The 23,336-nt window shown below is 47.7% G+C and overlaps 1 protein-coding gene across 1 annotated transcript in view; it reads right to left on the reverse strand.

Annotated features, from left to right (window-relative positions):
• TRPM1 (transient receptor potential cation channel subfamily M member 1) overlaps positions 1-22,039 on the reverse strand; it is a 95,026-nt gene extending 72,987 nt beyond the window's left edge. The window contains exons 1-2 of the mRNA XM_027067886.2: positions 21,895-22,039; positions 18,192-18,328 (exon numbers count right to left, since the gene is read on the reverse strand). Of these exons, the coding sequence (XP_026923687.1) occupies positions 18,192-18,328; positions 21,895-22,039 (282 nt within the window). The remainder of the gene's footprint in view (positions 1-18,191; positions 18,329-21,894) is intronic.
• Positions 22,040-23,336: the final 1,297 nt, after the last annotated feature.

Below are 23,336 nucleotides of genomic sequence, written 5' to 3' on the forward strand. Positions count from 1 at the left end.
TCTGTGGACCAGGAATTGAATGTAGCATATCTGGGTACTTCTGACTCTGTCTCTCCCAGGGATTCAGCCAAGCTGTGGGTGGGGCCATGGTCTCATCCAAAGGGAATCCACTGGGGAGCACCCAGTCCTAGCTCCCTTATGTGGCTGTTGCCAAGATCTAGGTCCTCTCAAGGGTTTTGGGCCCAGCACCTCAGTCAGTTCCTTGTCATGTGAGCCTCTCCACAAGGAACCTCACAACATGGTGGGTGACCTCCATCAGAGTGGGGAGTGCAAGAGTCACACAAGAGAAGCCATGGTCTCTTTACAGCCATGTACCTGAAGTGATATCTCTTTAGCTGTATTCCATGCATTAGAAGAGTCTCCCATTCTGGCTGCCCACAATCAGGTGGAGAGGACTACTATAGTGTAAGTGAACATTAAGCTTTTTCTCTTGTAATGTGAGTGCCTGACATTCAGCTTTTGACTGTTGAGGCATTCATGTCAAAGACATCCATCTCGAGTAAATATACTGCCAGATATACAACACAGCTACTAACAAAACAGCCGAATAAAGAACTAGGCTGCCCCCGCTCACCAAGCTCCCTCTTTCAGAAAGTGCTGGTTAACCTAGAGAACTGACCCTTGCCCTTCCTGTGCCCTAATACCTGCTCTCATGCCTAAAATTCACCATAAAGAGTGAACCCTCTAAACCCTAGACATCCCACCCTTGGACACTAATAAAGGCAGAGTTCTGGATCTGCTATCTCTATCTCTACTTGTGTCCTTGCTATGTGGCCCATTGGGTATGCCACGTACACTCAAGGCTTGTGAGTAATAAATCTTGTTCCTCAGAGTTTCCTGCTAGTTTTTGCTGAAGTGCATCTTGCAGTCATAATAAGAATTACAGGGCTGGTCCAGACACATTAGTTCCACAGGGGGAGTTCTCTGTGGAGGTTCGCTGTGAATAACACAGGTTCTGGTGAATGCCTCGGTCATTTCTAGCAAAGAGCATCACTAACAGTAGGCTGGGACCAACACAACAACTACAAAGGCATAAATACCAGGAGGCTAGGGTCTTTGGGGTCATATGCCTACCACATATGCTCACGTATGTCTGTATGTGTACACATTCATGTGTTTCCTGGCTCTATCCACTGAAAGGGCGTACCACCAACGAGTATATTTAGTGCTCAAATATTGGCTTCTAAATATTGTTCTCCACTGAAGCGAACTGGGGCTTCTTGGAGAAATGACTGTATCCAAGACTGGAGCAGAGAGAGTACAAGAAGGACCTGGAACATCTTGTTTAGCCAGTAAGTGTTTACTTTTGACGTGGGAACTTGCCAAAAGAACACTGAAGCCACTTTGAAGGGACTCTCACTGGCTTTATCTGGGATAATTGAGCATGAAAATAAGTACTTACAATAATGAAGTACAACCTTTTGACTGAAATAAGAGCCCATGGACCCACACTGGTATAAATCCATACATAATTCAATACATAGGGGTGACGGGAACGCTCTTTCCTCCAGTAGTAAGTCATTTAATAAATACAGAAGGAATGATGGACGTAGAAAATCTCCATGTGGCAACTATCACTCATGTTTTATGAATGCTAAAAGTAGTGGGTAAAAGTTTGAAGAGTAACAGTACACTTACATAATCTCATAGTATCTCCCACAGGTATTTACTAATCATAGAGGAAGTTAGTGACTTGACAGTGGAGAAATTTGGGGAACACCACTTAAAGCCAAGTGAACATCACCAGTAATGGAACAAAGATTCACCATGAGCCTCCCAATAAAATGCATGAGAGATAAAAATGCCAAAAATGCATAACTTGAATCTAAGCAGGAGCAACCTCAGATAACCCAAACTGAGGGGCATCCTACAAAATAACTGACCCATACTCTGCAAAAATGTCAAGGTGACCAGGAAAGACTGGGGAATGGTTCTAGCCGTTGTGGAAAGACACGACAGTGAAATGCCCTTCCACCTCTGTGCCCTGCCCTCTAGACCTCACTCCCTCTCAGCTCCTCCCCCTGCCCCGTCTTTAGGCCCCGCCCCCTGCCCCTGCTAGGCCCCGCCCCCTCTGCCTGTCCCCTAGGCCCTCCCTCTCAGCACCCCCTAGCACAACAAACCAGTCAGTGGGCACTTCCTAGGAAACCCAGGGGCAATGCAGTGTGGGCAATCAGAAAACCAAGGTCCAGCTCCTGAACAACTAGGCTTAGGTCCCACATCATCAAAAGGGGGAAATACCACTTGCCCTACAGGATTTAATATACTGAGGTGGATGAAGAACTTGGAAAGCAGCAATGTGCTTCTTGTTTTTATTAATGTCTGTTCTGTCTCAGGCGGCATTTAAATGCCTCCATCAAGGAGTGCCCCCCTCCCCCATCTCCTTTACATGCAGGTGCAGGGCATCTGTTGCCCTGAGGGAGTATTGGCCCACACCTTACCCCCAAACTTGGGAGGGGGCCTTTTCAGAGTGCCAAACCCCAGCCCTTGGAGCCCTGGGCAAGAACAGCAGCTGGCATCCACAAAATGGCCCCATTTCTCTCTGCTTCACCAAAAATCTTTTCTTTTTTTTCCTAATGAATATGTTAGCACGTGACTAACATACTTTCCCTTGGGGAAAAAAGTGCTTTACTTTAAATATCAACTACTGATTTTTTTAAAAAAAGTTTAGTCCTGAAGAGCATCCTCAGTTCAAAATTCCAAGTTACTGCTGAGTCTCCAGAAATATTCTAGAATCTTCTGAGGATAAAGAAAAGATACAATAGCCACTCTTTGCCTGCAATCTCTCACAGTGTTTTGGCCTGTACTCAAATGTCCCCTCTTCAGGGAGGCTCTCTGGCTCCCCACCACACCCCCACCCCCTGCTCTCTGTCCTTCATACATTCCATCCCACTAACCTCCTCCCTCTCTTCCCTTCCCTCTCTCCTCCTACAAAAGCCATGGAAGGCAAAGCCCTGTTCAGTTCTCTGCTTTATCCCCAGTGCCTCCAGGAGTGCCTGGCAAAGAGAAGTTGCTCATTACCCTGTAATGACTAAATAAATCAATAAATCCCTCGGGTGGAGCATTTCCAGGGCGGCCCAGCTCTTATCAACCTGGCCTACCCCAGTCTGGCCCCCTGGGCCCACACACCCCAGTGGGGTGCACACAGAGCAGAAGGGAGGTAACCCAGGTCACCTGAGGAGACTCTCTGCTCATGGTGGGGAGGGGTTCAGCCTCCTGAATGGCTGGGAGTCACTGATGCAGGTGAAAGGCAATGGGTGGAGGACCCCTGAGTCAAACATTCCTCCTTCCCCTCCCGCCTCTGCTACCAGGGCTGAGTACCGCCAAGGTAACAACAAAGAGCCATGGAATCTTACAAAGGGCATCCTTGTGAAATGAAAGAAGAGCAGAGCCTCCTGTGGTTCATTTATAGACCCTTCAGATCCCCCTGTTGGGTCAGAGATGGTGCCCACTCATCCAAAATATTCCTGCCCATCACAAATGGTTATTATTTTTTTAAGATTTATTTTGAGAGAAAGAAAGAGAGAGTGCAAGTGGGGGAGGGGTGTAGAGAGAGGGAGACAGAATCTGAGCAGGCTCCAGGCTCTGAGCTGTCAGTACGGAGCGCAACGTGGGGCTTGAACCCACAAAATCAAGAGATCATGACCTGAGCTGAAGCCAGACGCTTAATCGACTGAGCCACCCAGGTGCCCCTCAAATGGTTATTTAAGTGCTTTAGGGCCAGATAAGAGGAACACTAGCACTGAAGATTAAAATCCCACCTGCAGGAGTGCTCACTTACTAGAAAGTCTGTCTGTGAGGCCCAGTGAGGAGACACAGAGGTGGTGCCACCATCATGCTCCCCAAGCCCCTTGAGCTGCCCAAGTCCATGTGTGGGTCACATGCAGCCCCCCTCCCCCGCCCCCATTTCATCTCTGAAATGGGAACTGCTTTGCATACTTTCAGCCTCAGCTGGGATAACACCTGTACAGTATCTGGGAGGTACTAGATATAAATGGAAATCCTAGTCATTAGTTTTATCACAGGATAGTAAGTTGCATGATGGAAATAGAGGCGGTATGCAGTCAAGCCTTCACCTGGTGGTTCAAAAACCACCAGGTGCCAGGAGTTCAGAGTGGGTAAGTACGGGGAGGAAACTTCATAGTATGGGCAAGATTTGGACAGGTGGGCTGAAGACATTTGGGGACAGGGAATGGTGGGGTGGGTGGAACAGCATGTGTACAGCAGAGGGAGTGAGGATGCATGTGGAGAATAGGGGGGAGGGACGGGAACAGGGTGACTGAGGGCAAGAGGTGGTGCTGAGCAGTAGGTGGGTGAGGAAATGGAGGGAAGGGGGTGGGTTTCCCACCTCAGTGAGATGGGGATGGGCCATGGAGGGGCAGGAGGAGGCCCCCCCAGGAGATGAGTGTTTAGTGGGCATTTCTCGTAGTAGTGAAGTGAAGGCAGAAACTAGGCTGCCACGTCTTCATGTTCCAGGTGTTTTGTGAGTGCCATCATGTGGCCAGTGTGGGGCTGGCTGGGTTCAGGGCTCTGAGCTGGGGGTGGAGGTGAGCCAGGTAGTCATGGCCCTACCCTCAGGGGGCTTCCATTGTGGTCAAGTAGCAAAGAATAGCAAACAAGGCAGCAGATAAACCAGAGCATGGCTGATTGTGGTAAGAACATGAAGGAAATAAAGAAGAGGGTGTGGTAGAGTATGGTGGTGTGCACGTGGGGTGGGGTAGGAGGCTTGTTAGATTGGGAAGTCTTGGCTGAACAGGCTATACATTTAAACTGTGAAGTGAAAGACCAGAAGGGAATTCTAGGGTGCTGGAACAGCATGTGCAAAGGCCCTGTGGCAGACAGAGCTGCAGGTGCTTGCTGAGGAGCATGGATTGGGTATGTGGCAGACTTTGGAACCGAAGATGCAGGTGGGCGTGTTCTGCACAGACTTTAGGTCACAATAAGTGGTGGGCAGAGGGGCAGCATGAACTTATGGGGCTGTGTTATAGGGGAACAAAGGGGAGCCAGGATACCAGTAGGAAGACTGGAGTGTGGCCCACACCAGGGGGATGACCCTCTAGGAGATGTGCAAGAGGAAGGAGGAGTCTTCAGGGGGACACCTTTGAGAAGACTGAGGCTGGGGTGGGGTGATGGGGTGGGGGCTGGGAAGGGTGAGAGGGCTGAGGGGTGGGGGAGTGGGGCCTGTGGGAGGAGAGGGAGGCAGGAGACAGGGCCAGGACCGCAGGGAGTGGCGTTTGGCCTGGGCCAGCTGTGACTGATCCTGGGAAGTGGCTTCCAAACATAAGAGCTGGTTTACTGTTAGGCGAGTCTCTGTTTACTCAATGGCCCTGTTTCTTGGGCCAAAATTAACAGCAAACCCTACAGCGAAATGACTGATTTGTGGACCCATTTAGCCAAAGGAAACTGCCTATCTCCTGTATGTATTTAGAGCCAACGCCTCAAAATGCTCATCCCAGAGCTGCATGTGACCCACACGTGGACTTGATTTGACCCTTGTATAAAGAGAAGAATTCTCTGCTATTATTAACCCAGAGGGGGATTACATGTGAAAATCTGGATTTCTGGCTTCTCTGGAATGCCGTTGTGTGTGGGAACGCTGGTGGATGTTCTCGCACAGTGGTAGGTGGCTGTGGGTCCCCACACAGGGCCCCGACCTGCCCTTGCCTGGCTGCCAGGAGCACTTGTGGGCCTCACCTGGGGCAGCACCTGCATGCCTGGAAACTCTCCATCCCAGAGAACCAGACAACTTCCCCACCAAACACTGGCACAGGCCACCCATCTTCAGGCGCACAAAGATTAAAACTCCACAATTGTTCCTACTCCACCTGCCACCCACTCACTCCAGCAAGAAGGAGGCCTTGGGCTCCAACCCACAGGCCATTTCGGTGTGGTTTGGCTGATGCTCCTGCTTTGGCCAGACAAGGAGAGACTCTTGAGCCGGACAGACCTTGCCTCATGGCCCCTTACAACAAAGAGAACCAGTAGGAGCTCCAGGTAAGGGCCCATGCTGAGACTGCCCCTCAGGTGCTGGGCCTCAGTTTTCACATCTGTAGAGTGGGGATGATAACATGAGACTTGAGTGATAGTGCTTGGGAGAACCTCAAGATCTGATTTCCTGTGCTTTATCATCACCATCCCCTGGAGGTGACAGGGCTGGCCTGGAGGAAACGCTGGGGGGGGGGGGGGTCATCAGAGCCCCCGCCTCTCCTTGGCCAGTGTTCCCTCTTCCCCAGACCTCCAACCCTCTTCTATCCAGGGGCCCTTCCTGGGACAATGTAATGCGATCCTCCAGACTGGAGCCCGGGAGCAGAGCTGGGTCTTTAGGCCATAGGAAGTGACCTTTTCCCTTTTCCTTTCCTTTCTTTTTTTTTTTTTTTTTTAAGTTTTTTAAAAATTATTTTTGAGAGAGAGAGAGAGAAAGCACAAGCGGGGGAGGCACAGAGAGAGAGAGAGAGAGAGAGAGAGGGAGGGAGACACAGAATCTGAGGCAGGCCCCAGGCTCTGAGCTGTCAGCCACAGAGCCTGATGTTGGGCTTGAACTCATGAACCTCAAGATCGTGACCTGAGCCGAAGTCGGATGTTCAACCGACTGAGCCACCCAGGCACCCCCTTTTTACTTTCTTTTTACTATAATTCACATACCCTAAAATTCATCTTTTAAAATGTGCAGTGCGTGGCTCAGTCGGTTAAGCATCTGACTTTGGCTTAGGTCATGATCTCACGGTTCATGAGTTCGAGCCCCACATCAGGCTTTCTGCTGTCAGCACAGAGCCTGCTTCAGACCCCCCTCTCTCTCTGCCCCTTCCCCACTTGCGCACTCTCTCCATCTCTCTCTCATGATGAATAAATAAACTTCAATAAACAAATAAATTTTAAAAATGTGCAGGGTTTTTTTGTTTTGTTTTTGTTTTTGTTTTTTTTGTATATCCCCAAGATTGTGAAACTGCACTAACACCAGAGCATCTGCCATCCCTAAAGAAAAGTCCTTTACTTATTAGCAGTCATTCCCCAGCCCCCACAGCCCCTCAGTTCCTGACAACCACGATTCTGCTTTTTGTCTCTATGGATTTGCCTCTTCTGGGCATTTTATATAAATGGAATCATACAATACGGAGCCTTTTACGGCTGGTTTCTTTCATTTAGCAGAATGTTTGCAAGGTTCATCATGTAGCAGGTGTCTGGGCTTCATTCCTTTTTATGCCTCAGTAATATTCCATTGCAGGAATTCATCAATTTATGGACATCTGGGTTGTTGTCACTCCCTGGCTATCGGAAAGAGCACTGCTCCAAAGACATTTTTCTTTTTAGAGGGAATACTAAATAAAGCCAGGAAAAAAAGAAGCAAATGTATTAACTTGTCAGCTTGTGTTTATGGTAGGGGAATCAGAATTTTTTCCTCTAGTTGCTTCGTCATTCATATCATGTTTTTAATTTTCTAAGGAAAAATATAACTGATTTTAAAAAGAAAATAAAAAAAGTGGCACCTGGGTGGCAAGGTTGGTTCAGTGTCTGACTTTGGCTCAAGTCATGATCTCATGATATGTGAGTTCAAGCCCCACATGAAGGCTCTGTGCTCACAGCTCACAGCTGAGACCCTGCTTCAGATTCTGTGTCTCCCTCTCTCTCTGCCCCTTCCCTGCTCGCTCTCTCTCTCTCTCTCTCTCTCTCTCTCTCAAAAATGAGTAAACATTAAAAAAATTAAAGACAAAAAGAAAAAAAGAAAATGAGACTGTGCCCATGGTACCTGGCCGGTGTTCAGAGTCTCTGAGCGCAGGGTCTCCCAACTGTAGTGGGCTCCAAGGGGCCAGCCTCATGGTAACACCTTTGATGTTTCAGCGGCATCACTAATTTTGTAATCTTTCAATAACACAGCAGATTCCCATTCCATCATCTTGGATTTAAGCATATTTTAAGCTGTGATTGCAAATAATGGAGCCTTAGGACACATCTTGAATGGTAACTAGTAGTTTAATTCAGAATTTAAAAAGGTTATCTATTTTTCTACACTTGTAGAAAAAGTTGCAATGGACTGAATGTTGGTGTTCCCCCAAAATTCACATGCTGAAATACTAACCCCAGTGTGAGGGTATTAGGAGGTGAGGCCTCTGGGAGGTGATTAGGTCAGGAGGTTGGAGCCCTAATGACTTGGATTAGTGCCCTTACAGAATAGACCCCAGAGTGTTCCCTTGCTCCTTCCACCATGTGAGACAGCTATCTGTGAACCAGGAAGGGGTCGCCTGACATCAAATCTGCAGGTGCCTTGATCTTGGACTTGCCAGCGTTCCTGTGAGAAATTAAGTTTATGAGCCTCCCAGTCTATGACATTCTATTATAGTAACCTGAATGGACAAAGACAAAAGTCTTGCCAGAATTTGGTGTGTGGATTTCATCAAAATTTGGTTTTCCTGTTAAAATGTGAGCAGACACCCATTTGCTTTTGGAATGATCATTTTTGATGCAGTCAAACCACATAAGACAAGGCCTTAATTCAAAGTGGTGCTGTCCAGATGCCGGATACACTTCTCACAGGTGCTACCTGCCAGGCTGACCTCACCTTAAGTGAGGGGGTTGCTGACCTTGGACGGAATGCAGGGTGGTTATTAGCCCTGAGCAAGTGCAAATAGTCAATTAGGAGGAAAAACCAAAGCAAAACAGAAGAAAAGAGGAGCCCATCAGAGCAGTCCAGGTACTTAATTATGCAGCTAGGCCAGCCACACAGGCAGCAGCTGGGCTTAGGGTACTGAGACTGATACGGGCTCCTCATTTTTACCATTGACAGGAAAGACCTTCAGGTCATACAGATGCAGCAAAAGACCCCAGGTGCAGAAGGATATTTCAATATCCTGGAATGAAGGCCTGTGGGACCCACTCCCACATCCACTTATCCTGGACCATTTGAAGGAGGAGAGGAAATAAAAATGGGCCCTTTGTTGGGATATCGAATTCTCCCGCCCTCCAGACAGCTGTGCTGGTCACCAATGAGGACCAATGCACAAAGTACATGGGCAGTTTGTATTCCAGCTGAGGGCTCTCCACTGAGCCTAGAAAAAAAGGGGTGATCAGGACCTCAGGTAAGATGATGGGTTGGCAGGAGGAAATGAAGGGAGAGAAGGGAAGGTGGCCAAGGTCAGCTTCTAGCCCCAGCCCCAGGCAGAACCATTTGAGGGGAGAGCTCCTGAAAGTCACATGTCCATATGGATGTCAGCTCTCTCTGCTCCCCATTTTCAGGATCACATACAGGTAAGCCAGATGGGCACTTCTAAACACAAGGTGCGCTTCACAGATGTGAGTGGCCTCACAGATGTGAGAGGATGGGACTCAGGGGTGGGCCGTGCTTTTTTTTGGATCATACTTTTGAAGGAGGTTGCCTTACTCTGTGGATGGGGGAAGCCACAGTTTCTGGGTGCCAGGGCCTGCACCACTCTCCTTGCCTCTTCTCTTTCAGGTGTTGGAGACCTATGCCTGGTAGGTGCTCAGGTGAGGGTTGCTACCTGTCCTAGAATGGGCCACTGGGTCCTGAGTGGAGCCAGGTCTCCTCCCTATCTTTTCCCCTCTATCCCTGCTCTTTGATAGAACCTGGCCCAGAAACTTGCTTCTAGAAAGGGGTCCACAGGGTCTGTGCCTGTGTTCTTCAAAGATGGTGCAGGGGAAGTGGTTAAAAATGTAAGTATCTGGCAATTCTGGAACAGGAGGAAATATTTGCAAATCATATATCTGATAGAGAATCAACATCCAGAATATGTAAACACACACACACACACACACACACACACACACACACACAAACCTACAACTTAACGATAACAACAGTAAACATCCTGACTAAAGATGGGCAGAGGACTGGACTAGCCATTTTCCAAAAAAGACATACAGATGGCCAACAAACACATGAAAAGATGCTCGGTGTCACTAATCATTAGGGAAGGTAAGTCAAAACCAGAGAGATATCAGCTCACACCATTAGGATGGCTACGATTGAAAACACACACACATAACAGAAAATAACAAATGTTGGTGAGGACGTGGAGATATTGGAACAGTTGTGCACTATGGGTGGAATTTTAAAATGGAGCAGGGGCACCTGGGTGGCCCAGTCGGTTAAGCATCTGATTCTTAATTTCAGCTCAGGTCATGATCCCATGGTTCATGAGTTCGAGCCCCACATTGGGCTCTGCACTGACAACATGGAGCCTGCTTGGAATTCTCGCTCTCCTCCTCTCTCTCTGCCTCACCCCCACTCTCTCTCTCTCTCAAAATAAATAAATTAATAATCCTTTTAAAATGAAGCAGATGTTGGAGCGCCTGTGCGGCTCAGTTGGTTAAGCGTCCGACTTTGGCTCAGGTCATGATCCCACAGTTGGTGGTTCGAGCCCCACGTTGGGCTCTGCGCTGACAGCTCAGAGCCTGGAGCCTGTTACAGGCTCTGTGTCTCCCTCTTTCTCTGCACCTCCCCCAGTCTCTCTCTCTCTCTCTCTCTCTCCCAAAAATAAACATTAAAAAGATTTTTTAAATTAAGAATAAAAAAATAAAATGAAACAGATGCTATGGAAAACAGTTATGGTACCTCCTCAAAAATGAAACTTAGAATTACCATATGATCCAGTAATTCCACTGTGGAGCATATGCCCCAAAGAATTGAAAACAGAGTCTCAGGGAGATATTTATACACCTGTGTTCATAGCAGGATTATTCAAAATAAAATGTGGTTTACCTATATGAAGCAATATTATCAGTATTCAAAAGGAAGGAAATCCTGACACCTGCTACAATGTGGATGAACCTTGAGGACAGTACACGAAGTGAAATATGCCAGTCACAAAGGACAAATACTTATATGAGGTGCCTAAAATAAATTTGTAGAGACAGGCACTAAGAGTGGTGGGTGCCAAGGGCTGAGGAGGGGAAATGAGGACTTAGTGTTCAATGGGTAGCGTTTCAGTTTGGGAGGATGAAAATGTTCTGGAGTAGATGGTGATGATGGCTGGACAGCAGTGTCAATGGACTCAATGCCAGTGAACCATACTCTTAAAAATGATTCAGATGGCAAATTTTACATCGTGTGTATCTTACCACAACTAAATATAAATTAAAAAAAAAAGATATCTAGGTTTCACTCCAGGCCCTGGAATCAGAATCAGGGTGTGAGAACCTGTATTTTAACAAGCTTTTGAGATCCATTGCCCATGTGGCCCTCAGCTTCCCACTGCTCTATTTGGGTCCTCCCAAGCCAGTCCTCTCAAGGAACTGCAAGTTCATGCTGTAAGGGAGATAAGTCAGAGGAGATGTCTCTGATGTCAGTGCTGGCACCTGGACATCCAGGGAAGGAATCAGTGCTCAGAAGGCATAGCACTATTGGGCCTGCTGTGCCTTTCTTGGGTGATGGGCAGTGTGTCAAAAATTCAGTACCTAAGATAAATAGCATCTCATACAAAATTTTATTTTTTGATTCGTTTTTTTAAAGTTTATTTGTTTTGAGAGAGAGAGAGAGAGAAAGAAAAAAAGAAAGAAAGAAAGGGAGAATCCCAAGCAGGCTCCACACTATCAGTGCAGAGCCTGATGCAGGGCTCAAACCCTTGAACCATGAGATCATGACCTGAGCCAAAGTCAAGAGTCGGACGCTCAACCGCCTGAGCCACCCAGGTGCCCCATTTTATACAAAATTTTAAAAAGATAAAATCAATGCCAAGAATCCCTTGTGATCACGATATCAACATTTTAAAGACAGGTTGTTGCTCTCTTTATGATCTTGCCTCGTTGTGCTAGGGTTGTTTCCGATCAGCTCACAGCGCTTGGGCTGTGCAGCCAGCATGTCCCCACTGGGCAGTGTACGAGGGTTTACTGTGTGACAGGCCAGCACGTTGGGCAGCGTGAGGCTTTTTATACAGTCGTGTTTTTTGACTGTAGAGTTCTTACTTTCCCACACGGTTTAAACATGAGGGGATATTTTGGTAAGTGTATATAGGACACTCATTGTTCTTTCTCCCACAGACTCCAATATGGCTCAGCATGGTGCCCACAACAGGTCACTGGTAACCCTGGCAGGTTGGCCCTCGCTGGCCCACACAGCAGCTGGAGGACAGTGGGGAGGCTGGTGAAGAGTGTGACAGAGGACGTCAACTACCTCCATTTTGACCTTAGCTGGTACTTTCTAACTGATTAAGTTCTCCTTTCCAGCTTGTCTCTTAACTCAGGTAAAAGACCTGCTGGGTAAATCATCCCGTGATGGGAAGAGCAGTAAGTTCTGTCCTGATGCCAGCGAGCCCCCGTGTATTTGACCCCAAGACAATGATGAATTGACCTTCACTGCCCACTTACACATTCCCACTGGCTTTTGTCCCACATTCTCCCTATTCTCCTTATATGTCCACGTTCTCTAATACCTGGAAGTATTTTCCACACTTAGGAGACAGTCTTGGAGACTCTAGTCCACTGTTTTCCTGGGGTTGGCCTCGCTGAAATAAATTCCTTTCTTGTTTCACCCACCACCTGCCTCTCTGCCTTTGGATTTTGCCAATGGGAAATGGCCAAAACTGGTCTATTTGGACCAGGTGCTCTTGCGCCCCAGTGCCCTGGTTACAAGTGGACCTGGCATCAAAATGAGAAAACACATTCTAGGGGGCCTGGTGGATATGGGTGAGAGAAGGCCTGGAAGTCACCCTGTAACATGGTCACCCTATAACATGAAGAGGTGCAGAGGCCACTGGCCTGGGCGATGATCCACCACAAGGACAGAGAAGCTTCAGCTATAGGGCCCCACACCCACCTCTCTAAGACCTGAATCTTGATTTGGAGCTTCACATTTTCCTATTCTTTTCCTTTTAGAGATGGCCTCAAAAGCTTCATGCCTGGGGCACAGGGTGGGGATGGCTGGTGGCATGGGGGGGATGATGTGGGTTTTTTCCTTTGCTTAGAATTTAAAACAAACAACAAACCCCACAAGCATCCCTCAACTAATATATGCTCAATGGAACAATGACAAAGATTTAGAAGTGTCTAAATTGAGGGGCGCCTGGGTGGCTCAGTTGGTTAAGCATCCAACTTTGGCTCAGGTCATGATTTCATGGTTCTTGAGTTTGAGCCCCGTGTTGGGCTCTGTGCTGACAGCTCCGAGCCTGGAGCCTGTTTCAGATTCTGTGTCTCCCTCTCTCTGCACCTCCCCTCTTCTCTCTCTCTCTCAAAAATAAATAAACATTTAAAAAAAGGAGTGTCTGAATTGAAAAGTGATTCTCCCTCCTTCTCCCTCTAACCCCTAGCCTCCAGCAGTGACGCCCACTAACAGTTGCTGTGTGCCCTTCGGACATTCTCTCTTGTTTATTCCAACACACATACTCTTGTAAAGAACTTTTAAAAAATGACAGTTCAGTGATATTTGTGGGCATCTTCTTGAGCCCTTGTGAACTAGGGAAATTGCAGGGATCCTGAGAAGGCCTGCTCTTCTATTCATGTTAGGACCTGCACCCCCACCCTACACATGACTTAATGTAAGTCCTCCTCGTAAAGTCAAGGAGTTAATGATTTCTTTGGAGACTTCCAGCATGATGGATAACATCTAAGGAGTGACCGGTGAGGTTGTCCTGTACATTTTCCAAGACCACTGACTCCAGACACCATGACACCAAGATTCCTGGCTCCTGAGCACTTGTCCTTGCTTTGACCAGTTCCTGGATGCCTGAGAGAACACATACACCAGATCACCATCCTTAATAAATACCCCAGACCCCAAGCAAAGACAAGACTTACTCTCCTTTCCTTCCTGAGTCTTCCAGACACTCTGTCTGTATTTGCTGTATGTTTTCAGTAAATTCTGCTCTCACTTCCTCTAGGCTTGCACTTGATTTCTCTCCTGTGGGAAGCCAAGGGCCCTCTTGGCTGATCCTTGGACCCGGCCAGCCTGCATCACTTGTACAGAGAGCTTCCTCACGCTTTACCCAGGTGCATGGGATTCTACCCTGTGGCACCACTAGGAGGCAACGCCTCCCTGGCATATTCCTCGTGGAGTCACACCCTGGAAAGAATCTTCCCAGTGGGCTTTACTATTAAAGTCTTTTCTTTGGGTTAAGACTTTGAAGGTGGTCCCTAAAGTAAAAATACAATAAAAGGTGTGGTGGTGAGAAAACGACTCTGGATTCTGTCATACTTGAGTCAGCTCTCAGATTCACTGTCCCTTTTCCTTTTTTTTTTTTAAGTTTATTTATTTATTTTGAGAGAGAGACAGAGAGAGAGAGAGAGTGCAGGAGGAGCAGAGAGAGAGGGAAAGAGAGAGACCTCCAAGCAGGTTCTGCACTGTCAGCACAGAACCCGATGCAGAACTTTAAACCTGTGAACCATGGGATCATAACCTGAACCAAAATCAAGAGTGGGACGCTTAACCAACTGAGCCACCCAGGCACCCCTGGACTCACTGTTTCCTATCTTTATGACCGTGGCCAATTTATTTAACTTTCCTGAGTCTCGATTATCTTGCCTGTTAAGTGGGATTGTTGTAAAGATTAAACACAGTTTAGTGTGAAAAACCTCAAGCCCATTGTCTGGCAGAGATTGGTATTCAGTAAATAGTTTTTGAGTGTCTTAAGTAAGCATAAACTGAATGAAGTATAACAAGGGTAAGATTTTAGCTTCCGTTTAAATGCCCAGGGTCTTTCAGGTAGGGTCGGTGGGCGTTGGAATACATTGTTCTTAATTCCCCTGCCAATGGCAGAGGAAGCAGGAAGCCTGTGGGAAGGCAGGACTAAGAGTCAAGCCCAGGCCTGGCCAGCTGTCCGCAATGTCAGGGACACTTTGATGAGACAGGGATCATTCCCTTCCAAACTCACGGCTCACTCACCAGCCCTTAAGAATGTCAGACACAAATCTTGGTTTGTGTTTTTCCAAGGTTTTCTTTTACCAGTGTTCTTCCTCCCTGGCCTCATAGCAGCTCTGTGCCGACAATATTATCTAAGTCATGCTAAGTCGGTTTCCTGCGGCTCCTGGGGACCAGCGTGCACACATTAATCGGCAAGCACCTCTCATATTTCAGTAGTGCCTCTGCAGCAGATTGGCTAGTTTGCAATAGTCAACTCCCAGAGACTGAGAGCCAGGATGGGACAGATTTTGTTAACTAAAATGCAAAGGGAAGTTACTCAAATAAGAGGCCTAAGCGCTACTAGCAGAAGGGAGGTGGGGAAGGGGCATAAGTAGAGAAAACATGGGTTTTGTTTGGCAGAACCAACAGTTACAGCCAAGAAGACACCAAGGAAACACCAGCCAAGGTGTTTCACTCACCTGAGAGCCCCTTGCTAGATGGGTCTCCCCTGACAGCCCCTTACATGAGCCAGTTTGAGCCAGATTGGAGTTGAGGACTGCAGAGAAGTGCCTCACCCTTCCTCCTCACCCCTGAGTTGTCCTGAAGTTACCTTTAGCTCATTATAATACTAAGATCTCCTCTTGTGGGTGGAGTTTTCCACCATTTTTTCAAACATACAATGTACACACTAGCATGTTGACAGTCTAGGAATTGACAGTCTTGCAGAATTGAACCAAAGTGCCTAAGTAATAGGATATGTATACATTCCTTAACGTATATGCAAGCTCCCCTCCCCTCCCCCTGATACACTGAAAAAAAACTTTCTATACTAACTCCACAGGGAGATGGTGCTTTGAGAGCCATCTCCCTGTGTTCTCACCTGCAACAAATAATAAAAAGTTCTTTGCTTTCAACGGTTCCTTGGGTTGTGTTCAATATGTTGCACCCCAAGTGGCAAACCCCTTGAGTCCTGTTACAATTCGAGGAAGGGGCGAGGGGTCTGGCAATGATGGGCACTCCTGCAGGGTCCACTCTGGGCGGTGAGGACTGGGGTGGGAGCAGCTGTGTAGATTTGGGTGGGGGGCTGGGTGTGAAGGAGGGGGCATGGCTGAGCATCCCAAATGGGGTTCTCATTTGCTGTGTTCTTCTAGATCTATGTGACCATTGTGGTCTGTAGTGACCCGTGACTCATGGCAAGTGTCTGGGCTGCTCATGTATTTATAGATAAGTGTTCCTACACACAGCTCAGCATTGAAAACTTGGGAGGGTTACATGAGAGGAAATATGTCTTCAGAAGTTCACTGGGACCTCTGTAGCCCCAGACCACCTTGTGTGACATGAGAGAAAGCCAGCATTTGTGTATTTCACACTAGTAGCTTATGAAGCCCCCTCACCTTGTAGGCTCTGCTGGTTCCAGGTGTACTGAGTGCACTCAGCCCTCGGGAGCTCCCAGGCAGATACACTGGCATTGTAAAGTTGTGCATGGTGTGGGGGGACAGGGCTTCTCCCTGGGGAGGGACTTGCCAGGTGGGGAAAACAGGGAGGGAGCTCATCCTTGAAGCCTGAGGAGAATTCAGCTGGGCGCAGGAGCAAAGGGGAAAGGCGCTCTCAGAAGAGGGAACAGCAGAAAAAAGGCAGAGCCCCTGATCCCATTTCTCACTGTGGTCACGATGACTGCCACACTGAATGGAGATGCAGTGGCTGTTGGGAGGCGGAGGTCTACAGAGAGCACGTGCTCCCCTCACTGTGGTTTTAAATATGAGGAAGTTGAGGCAGTGGAGGGGTTAGGGCTTTGCTAGGGACTCTGGGAGGTGAATGGGCACTAGGAGAAGAGACTGGGTCATAGTGAAGCCACCAGTCCTGGCTGGCCTCATGCCAGGCAGCTGGACTTGACTCCTGTGCACAGCCCTGTCCCTCATCACACATCTGTCTCCTCTGGCTGATTCCAAATGCTTTCTCCAAAATGGGAAGATGCTTTTGAGCTCCTCCTTTTAAGGAGGATATAAGGCCTTTTGGCATCATCTGGAGAAGCACAGCAGCCACATGCTTGAGTCTATCAATTCTATACTGGGGTTTACCCCCCAAATGTGCTCATGCTCGTGTGTACCAGGAGACCCCACATGCATGTTCCCATTCATGAGATCCCCAACAAATAGCAACCCAGATGCCCAGTTGCAGTAGGACCTGTAAGTCCATCCCCACATATTCACATGAGGGAATATTACATGGCAACAGAAACAGACAAACCACATCATATGAATGGCTCTCAAAACATAACCCAGAGCAAAAGAAGCAAGTCCCCGAGGGGACACACAGTGTGAGTCTGTTTACATAAAGTTCAAAAGCAGAAAAAGCTAAACAATATATTGCTTAGGAATACAGATGAAGCCCAAAATAAAACAAAGCAAAACTCTGAAAGAATCCACAAAAAAAAAAACGCTGCTACAGCTAATAAGCAAAGTTAACAAAGTTTTGGGGTGCAAGATCATTAACCCAAAATCAGTTGTGTTTCCAAACACCAGCAGTGAAGAATCCAAAAAGGAAATTAAGAAAACCATCTCGTTGATGATAACATCAAAAAGAATAAAATATCTGGGAAAACGCTTAAACAAGGAGGTGAAAGACCAACACAGAAAACTATAAGACCTTTTGCTGAAGGAAGGAAAGAGGGTCTGAACAAATGCAAAGACACCCCATGCCCCTGGTTGGAAGACTCAATCCCACACAGCTGGGGATGGATGGGGATGGATGGATGAATCTTCCCTTGCCCCCATCACCAGCTCCTCCCTGATTGGGAACCTGGGAATTGCCACAAGGGTCTCGGGGGGGCCCCCTCTGCAGCTCCCTCTCCTGACTGGCTTGCTCAGGAGGGCAAACTAGTTGGAAAGCCAGTGTGTATAGGGCCTCCTTGACATTACCTGAGAGCTCAGTCTGGTTTTCCCTGGCTGGGAGGGCTCAGACCAGCACCCATGGGAGAGAGGATTGGAAGACCAAGGCTGACCTCCCAGTACCCACCTGGCTTCCATGGGGAGCACCCTCTCCTTTTCAGTGGTCCTTTGCCACTCTTTAGGTGGACTTCCTCTCCTAGGACTCCCAGGACCTGGGAGGGTGCACCACACTATTGGCGGTGTGTGTGAACAAGGACTGTGTCCTTCAGGGGCTGTGATGTTGCTGAGGCCACAGGGGTGGGGAGGGATGCTGGGTGGCACACCAGTGGGAGTGAAGTTGATGTAGCTCAACGTGATGCCTGTGGCAGCCAGCTCAAGAGCCAGGCTGCTGGGGCTGGTCCTTTCTCCTCTGCTCATTTGCTGTGACAGCACTTAGTAGACAACACCATATTAATAAAAGACAGTGTAATAGTAATTGTACAAAAAATAGGAGTTCGGGTCTTCATTGAGAATTTTCTGCTGACCTCAGGCAAGATGCATGAGGAGCTTTGTTTGCTCATCGGCCTTTCTGGTCCTGCCCTGCCAACTGAGGAACAGGGAGCTCTCACCCATGCACAGCCCCACTCACCGGAGACATGGGCTGGAACCGTCAACATTTGAGCTGTAAAAGTGGGCATTTAAGAAACAAGGAAGGGTTAGCACAACTCCTCGTTTTTACATCTAAGAGAACTAAGGTCCAAACCCCAAGGCTGCCTGGTGGCTAAGGATCTGCTTCTCTCTCACAGACTCCTGGCAGCATGTTTTTGGAGGGGATCTGGGCAGTACCTGTCACGGGGTCAAGCGAACATACGCTTTGACCCAGCACATCCACTTCTAGGGGTTTATTATCTGGAAACATTTTTACACATACAGAGGCAATATATGGATGTTTATTCCAATATATTTTGAACCAAGTGAAAAATTAGAAGCCTCCAATTTTTTTTTTCATCTCGATTAGGAAATTGTTAAACCATTGATGATAGATCCAACCATGGGCTGTGCAAGTATCAGATACTCTAAAGTAGAACGTTAAGTTCTAAAGTGTAAATGTCTTTATTATTAACTGGAAAAAAAAGTTGTACTAAGATCTTTCTGGTATGATCCAGTTGTACAAGAACAAACCTTGATATGCAAAGGTCTAGAGCTATGTTGCTCAACATAGTAGCCACTGGCTATATGCAGCTATTAAGCACCTGAAATTTGGCCCATCTTAACTGAGATATGCTGTGAGTTCAAGTATAAGACAGCAAACTGCCATTTTTTATGTCTGATATTAGAGCTCAAAAAAAGTGGGGGAGTAGTATTTGGCTGAATTTTGAAGTACAAAACAAATGACATATCATTAATAAGTTTTGTTTTAGTAACAACTACATGTTGAAATGATAATAGTTGGGATATGTTGAGTTAAATAAATTCTAAAATTAGTTTCACTTATTTTAACATGGCTTTCCTTTTTTAACACGGCTACTGTACAATTTAAAGTTATGTCTGTGGCACAGTTGACTGGGAGGCACTAGTTTAGAACAATACACATCAAACCATCAAGCGTGCTCAGCAGTGGGGCTGGGGGTGTTAGGACCTTCATCTGGCTCTTCTGCAGTGTTGTACAATTTTATATATTTGTGTATTACCTCTCCAATGATTAACAGAAAAAAGGTGCTGTTGCTGTGACTCCTGGCCAACATGCTTTCCACCTCATCATGCCTGACACATTTGCCCTCCCTAATACCCAATCTCTAGGGAGGGCCCATGGCCCATGGAGAGAGGCCACCTGCCAATTCAGCATTAATTTTACCTTGGGTCGTAGCAAGTGTGACCAACCCTCAAGGAATGAACACAGGACTTCCTGTCTCCCTGCCACGTTTACGGGGAGAGCAGACCAGATGGGGTGAGAGCCAGAAGCAGTGGGGGGAATGGGCAGTCACATAGCAACAAGAAGACCTGGCAGCTGGGAAGGGGAGAGCTGTGGGCTGTCATTAGCTTGTTTTCTTTAAGCTATCTCTAGCATTGGAAATGTATTCTTCCCCCTGACATAGATAGCAATTGAAGGCACAGTTTCTGGAAAATAGCAAGATAAATTGTGGTGTTTTCTGTGGGAGCCTGGGAAAATTGCTCCTGTTTGTGATGTGTGTCTGGGGCAATGAACCAACCATTTCCTGGACCCTGGTTGCTCCCAGTGGATTCTGTAATTCATTCACCGATTGCAGAGTCTAATAGAGCTAGAAAATGAGGGGCATAGCAGCCACCGACTGCCCGGGTCCCTTTGCATATCAGTGTGTCTCTGGCTACTACCTTTTTAATGGAGGCATTAAGATGTTGAACCTCATTAACTTCTAGGTTGTGGAAGAGGATCCGGGATTGGGTCCCATTATTCCCCTGGATGGCCGCCTCTATTTTCCCAGGCCCAGGTTTTGTGTGCGTGATGTGCGCACACACGTGCACACACACACACACACACACACACACAATTAGAGGACATCTTGAAAACATTTCCAATCAAAGCAAAAGGGAGATTTCTAAAAATATCAAATGCTCCAAGTAAGAGGATTTTAAGTTAATGGAAAGTGTGTTTTGTTTTCACTTAGTTCAGTATGAAGATGACTAGCCACTTAAAATGCCTGAATATCATTCTGTTTCTTGTACTTATCAACTTTGCAAAGCAAATAAGTGGGGTTGCAAAGAGCCAAACCAAACAAAATTCCAGACTTCTCCTAGAAAATAACCAATAAAACACAAACAATTATAGCAAACGCTTTCAACATTAGTTGACGTTTCCAATTACATTTTCTGGAGCCTGAAATACACTGCAGACAGTGGCCAATTTATGCTATAAATACCATCGCAAATGCCATGAATTAAAACTGCTGCTGGGTAGTGTGCAGAAAGATATTTGGTGAAGATTGCCAAAGACAATCCTTCGCGAAATTCAAACCTGTCTGAAGTCCGCTCCTAGAGAGGCTGGTGTCCTTTTTAATTCCTCCCTAAATATTTAACTCAGACAGAGCAAATTTGTCATATATTTTTCCTCCCTACCTCTCTGCCCTCCTTCATTTTCAGTTCCTATTCCTCATCAACCCAGGAATGACTCTTGTAAACATTTCCATTCTTCCCTACCTCTGCCCCTGCCTGCTCCTCATTATTTCTGCTACTTTTTGCTAAACTTAAAAAAAAAAAAGGTATAATTTCTGGTAACAAAAGGAAAATGTATTTGTTATAGAAAATGATTAAAGTAAAAGAAGAAGAGGAAATATACAAATCTACCAAGGAATAAATAAACATCACCCATATGGCCTTCATCCTAGAATAACAACAGATAGACTTTCAGTATATTTCTAGGTTTTTTTTTTTCTGGGAACAGATTAGACGTGTGTGTGCGCATCTGTCATGAAAAGCATGTTCATTCTGCACATTATCATTATACATTCTTCTCTGTCCTTTTGCAAGTAGCCACATTATATTTCATCCTGTGGATAGACCATGGTTTACGTGCCCAATCCTCAGTTTTGGACATTTGGGTTGTTCATGTGTCTCACTGTAGTAAACAATGCTATGTAAATCCTGGCCTACCTTCAGGATTCTTTCCTCAGAATGGATCCCTAGACGTAGAATTGTACTTGGGTGCATACTACCCAACTGCCTTTCAGAAACTGGTTCTTACTTCCCACTGGTAGTGAGAGGGAATTCCCACCTCCCTTCACAGCCCTGTGTAGTAGAACCTATCTTTTCCCTGAGCTTCCCCTGACCCTGAGGTTTTAACTAATAGATGAAATATCAGCTGATGAAGGCTTATAGATATAACCCCTGCCCACCGCCCCGGAAGAACTTGAGCGATAGCAAGGGCTCACGGGAAGAGGGACGCTCTCCAGGAAGCACAGGGACAGAGGTAAGATGCTAAGAAGTAACAGTAAGCAGCAAGGAGGCTGAGCCCTGGAGCTGGGGCTTCTCTGCGGATCCCTGGCACCTACATTTAGAAGCCAGCTCTGAGGAAGCCTCATCACGCTGGAGCCTGGTGTTGGCCGGCTGACACAGGGCTCATTCCCTCAGGGAATCATCCTGGAGGCCTTGTCAGCTGAGAACAGATACACCCTTATCCAGCCAGTCTCAGCAGCAGAGGAGCAACAGGCCCCAGGAAGCAAAGCCCCCAACCTGAGCTTCCCTGCACCCGCGCTTAGCCCCACCTGAGCTTACCTGCTACAGTGGCAGAGCGGGGAGGGCCCAGCCTGGCCTCCAGCTTCCTCCTCTGGCCAGACAGGAAGCTGGCTGAGGAGGGCCCACCCTTTAAGAGGAGAAGTCCACATGAGGAGCATGTGAGCGCCCGTGCCGGGCCCCTCATGATCCTGGTGAGGCAATGCCCCCATGACCTCGCTCCCAGGCCAGAAAAGGAAACCAGGGCCCCATGTTGCCAGGCTGCTCAGTGTGGGATCCCATGAAAACAGCCTTGGGATCTGAGAGAGGTGGGGGGAGCCAGAACTTTCCCTTTGAAGTGACCCTCCTCCCCCCGCCAGTCCTTCCCCTGCTAGAAATGTCAGCATGGTTTGCATAATTGAGACAATTGGACATAATCGTTCTTTCAGAAGCCCCTCATCAGGCGGGCAGTGCCCGGGCCCTGAGGAGCTGGGAGAAGGCAGCACATGGCACTAATCATCCGTAATCCTTTCTCAAATCATCTGAGGCTGAGCCAGAGGTCGAGGTGAATTCCAGTATGCATGCAGTGTGAGTCCCACATGACTCCCGTCCCCATCCGGGCATTCCTAACCCCCACTGTCTCCATCCTACCAGCAGCCTGCATGACCCGTATCCACAGTCACCCTAAAACCACCATGGGGGGTGTACTATAAGAATGGGCATGGTTATTCCAGCTTTCAGTGAGCTTTCTCAGCCTAGCAGGAAAAGAGATCAGCCAAACCCTGAAATTCTCCTCCATTCAACCCCCTAGGCAGGGGGTTGGGTCTCCCTACACACTTGTGGGTCTCCTGGGGTGCCTCTCTCATTTCCAAGAAGAGTGCACAGAAGTGCAGACAGACTGGATGCAGCGGCAGTTAGGGCGGTTTCCATTTCGTAGATGAGGACACTGAGGCCTCCGAGTGATCATGTGAGGTGGAGCAGGAACGTAAGTTAGCCCCCCAGAGCCCTGGCTGGGGTGCAGCCTGAGCCTGGGGCCATGTACCCACCCTTAAGCTGCAGGAGCCCACTCCCACACCTGGAGGACACCCAGGGGCTCAAGGAGCCTCTGACTTCCAGAGATGATGCTGGATTGTGAAGGTGGATGAGGCCATTTTCTGCGGAGGGGGTCTGTCCTTTGCTTTCATCAGCTTCCCTCAGGTATGTGCCTACCAGAGGTGGACAACTGTGTCCCATGAGAGTGGGGGTGAAGCGTGACTTCGCCCATGTATTGCTGGTGCATGCAGCCTGGGGGCAGGGCAGGGCTCACCCAGCGGCAGAGTTGTTTTCCTTGTAAACTTGTGGTTGGCTCTAGATAGACTCAATGGGCTTTTAGCCGGAGTTCCTCCAGGGGCCAGAGGGGCTCTGCAATGGCGGTATTTCGGATGGCACAGATTAAGACAGAATTATGGAGGCAGGGTGTTCCCGGGGTGTCAAGAATCAAACTGGGAGGAGCTGGGAGGCCCCCC

Source organism: Acinonyx jubatus, chromosome B3 (genome assembly GCF_027475565.1).
Source record: "Acinonyx jubatus isolate Ajub_Pintada_27869175 chromosome B3, VMU_Ajub_asm_v1.0, whole genome shotgun sequence".
Taxonomy (NCBI): Eukaryota; Metazoa; Chordata; class Mammalia; order Carnivora; family Felidae; genus Acinonyx; species Acinonyx jubatus.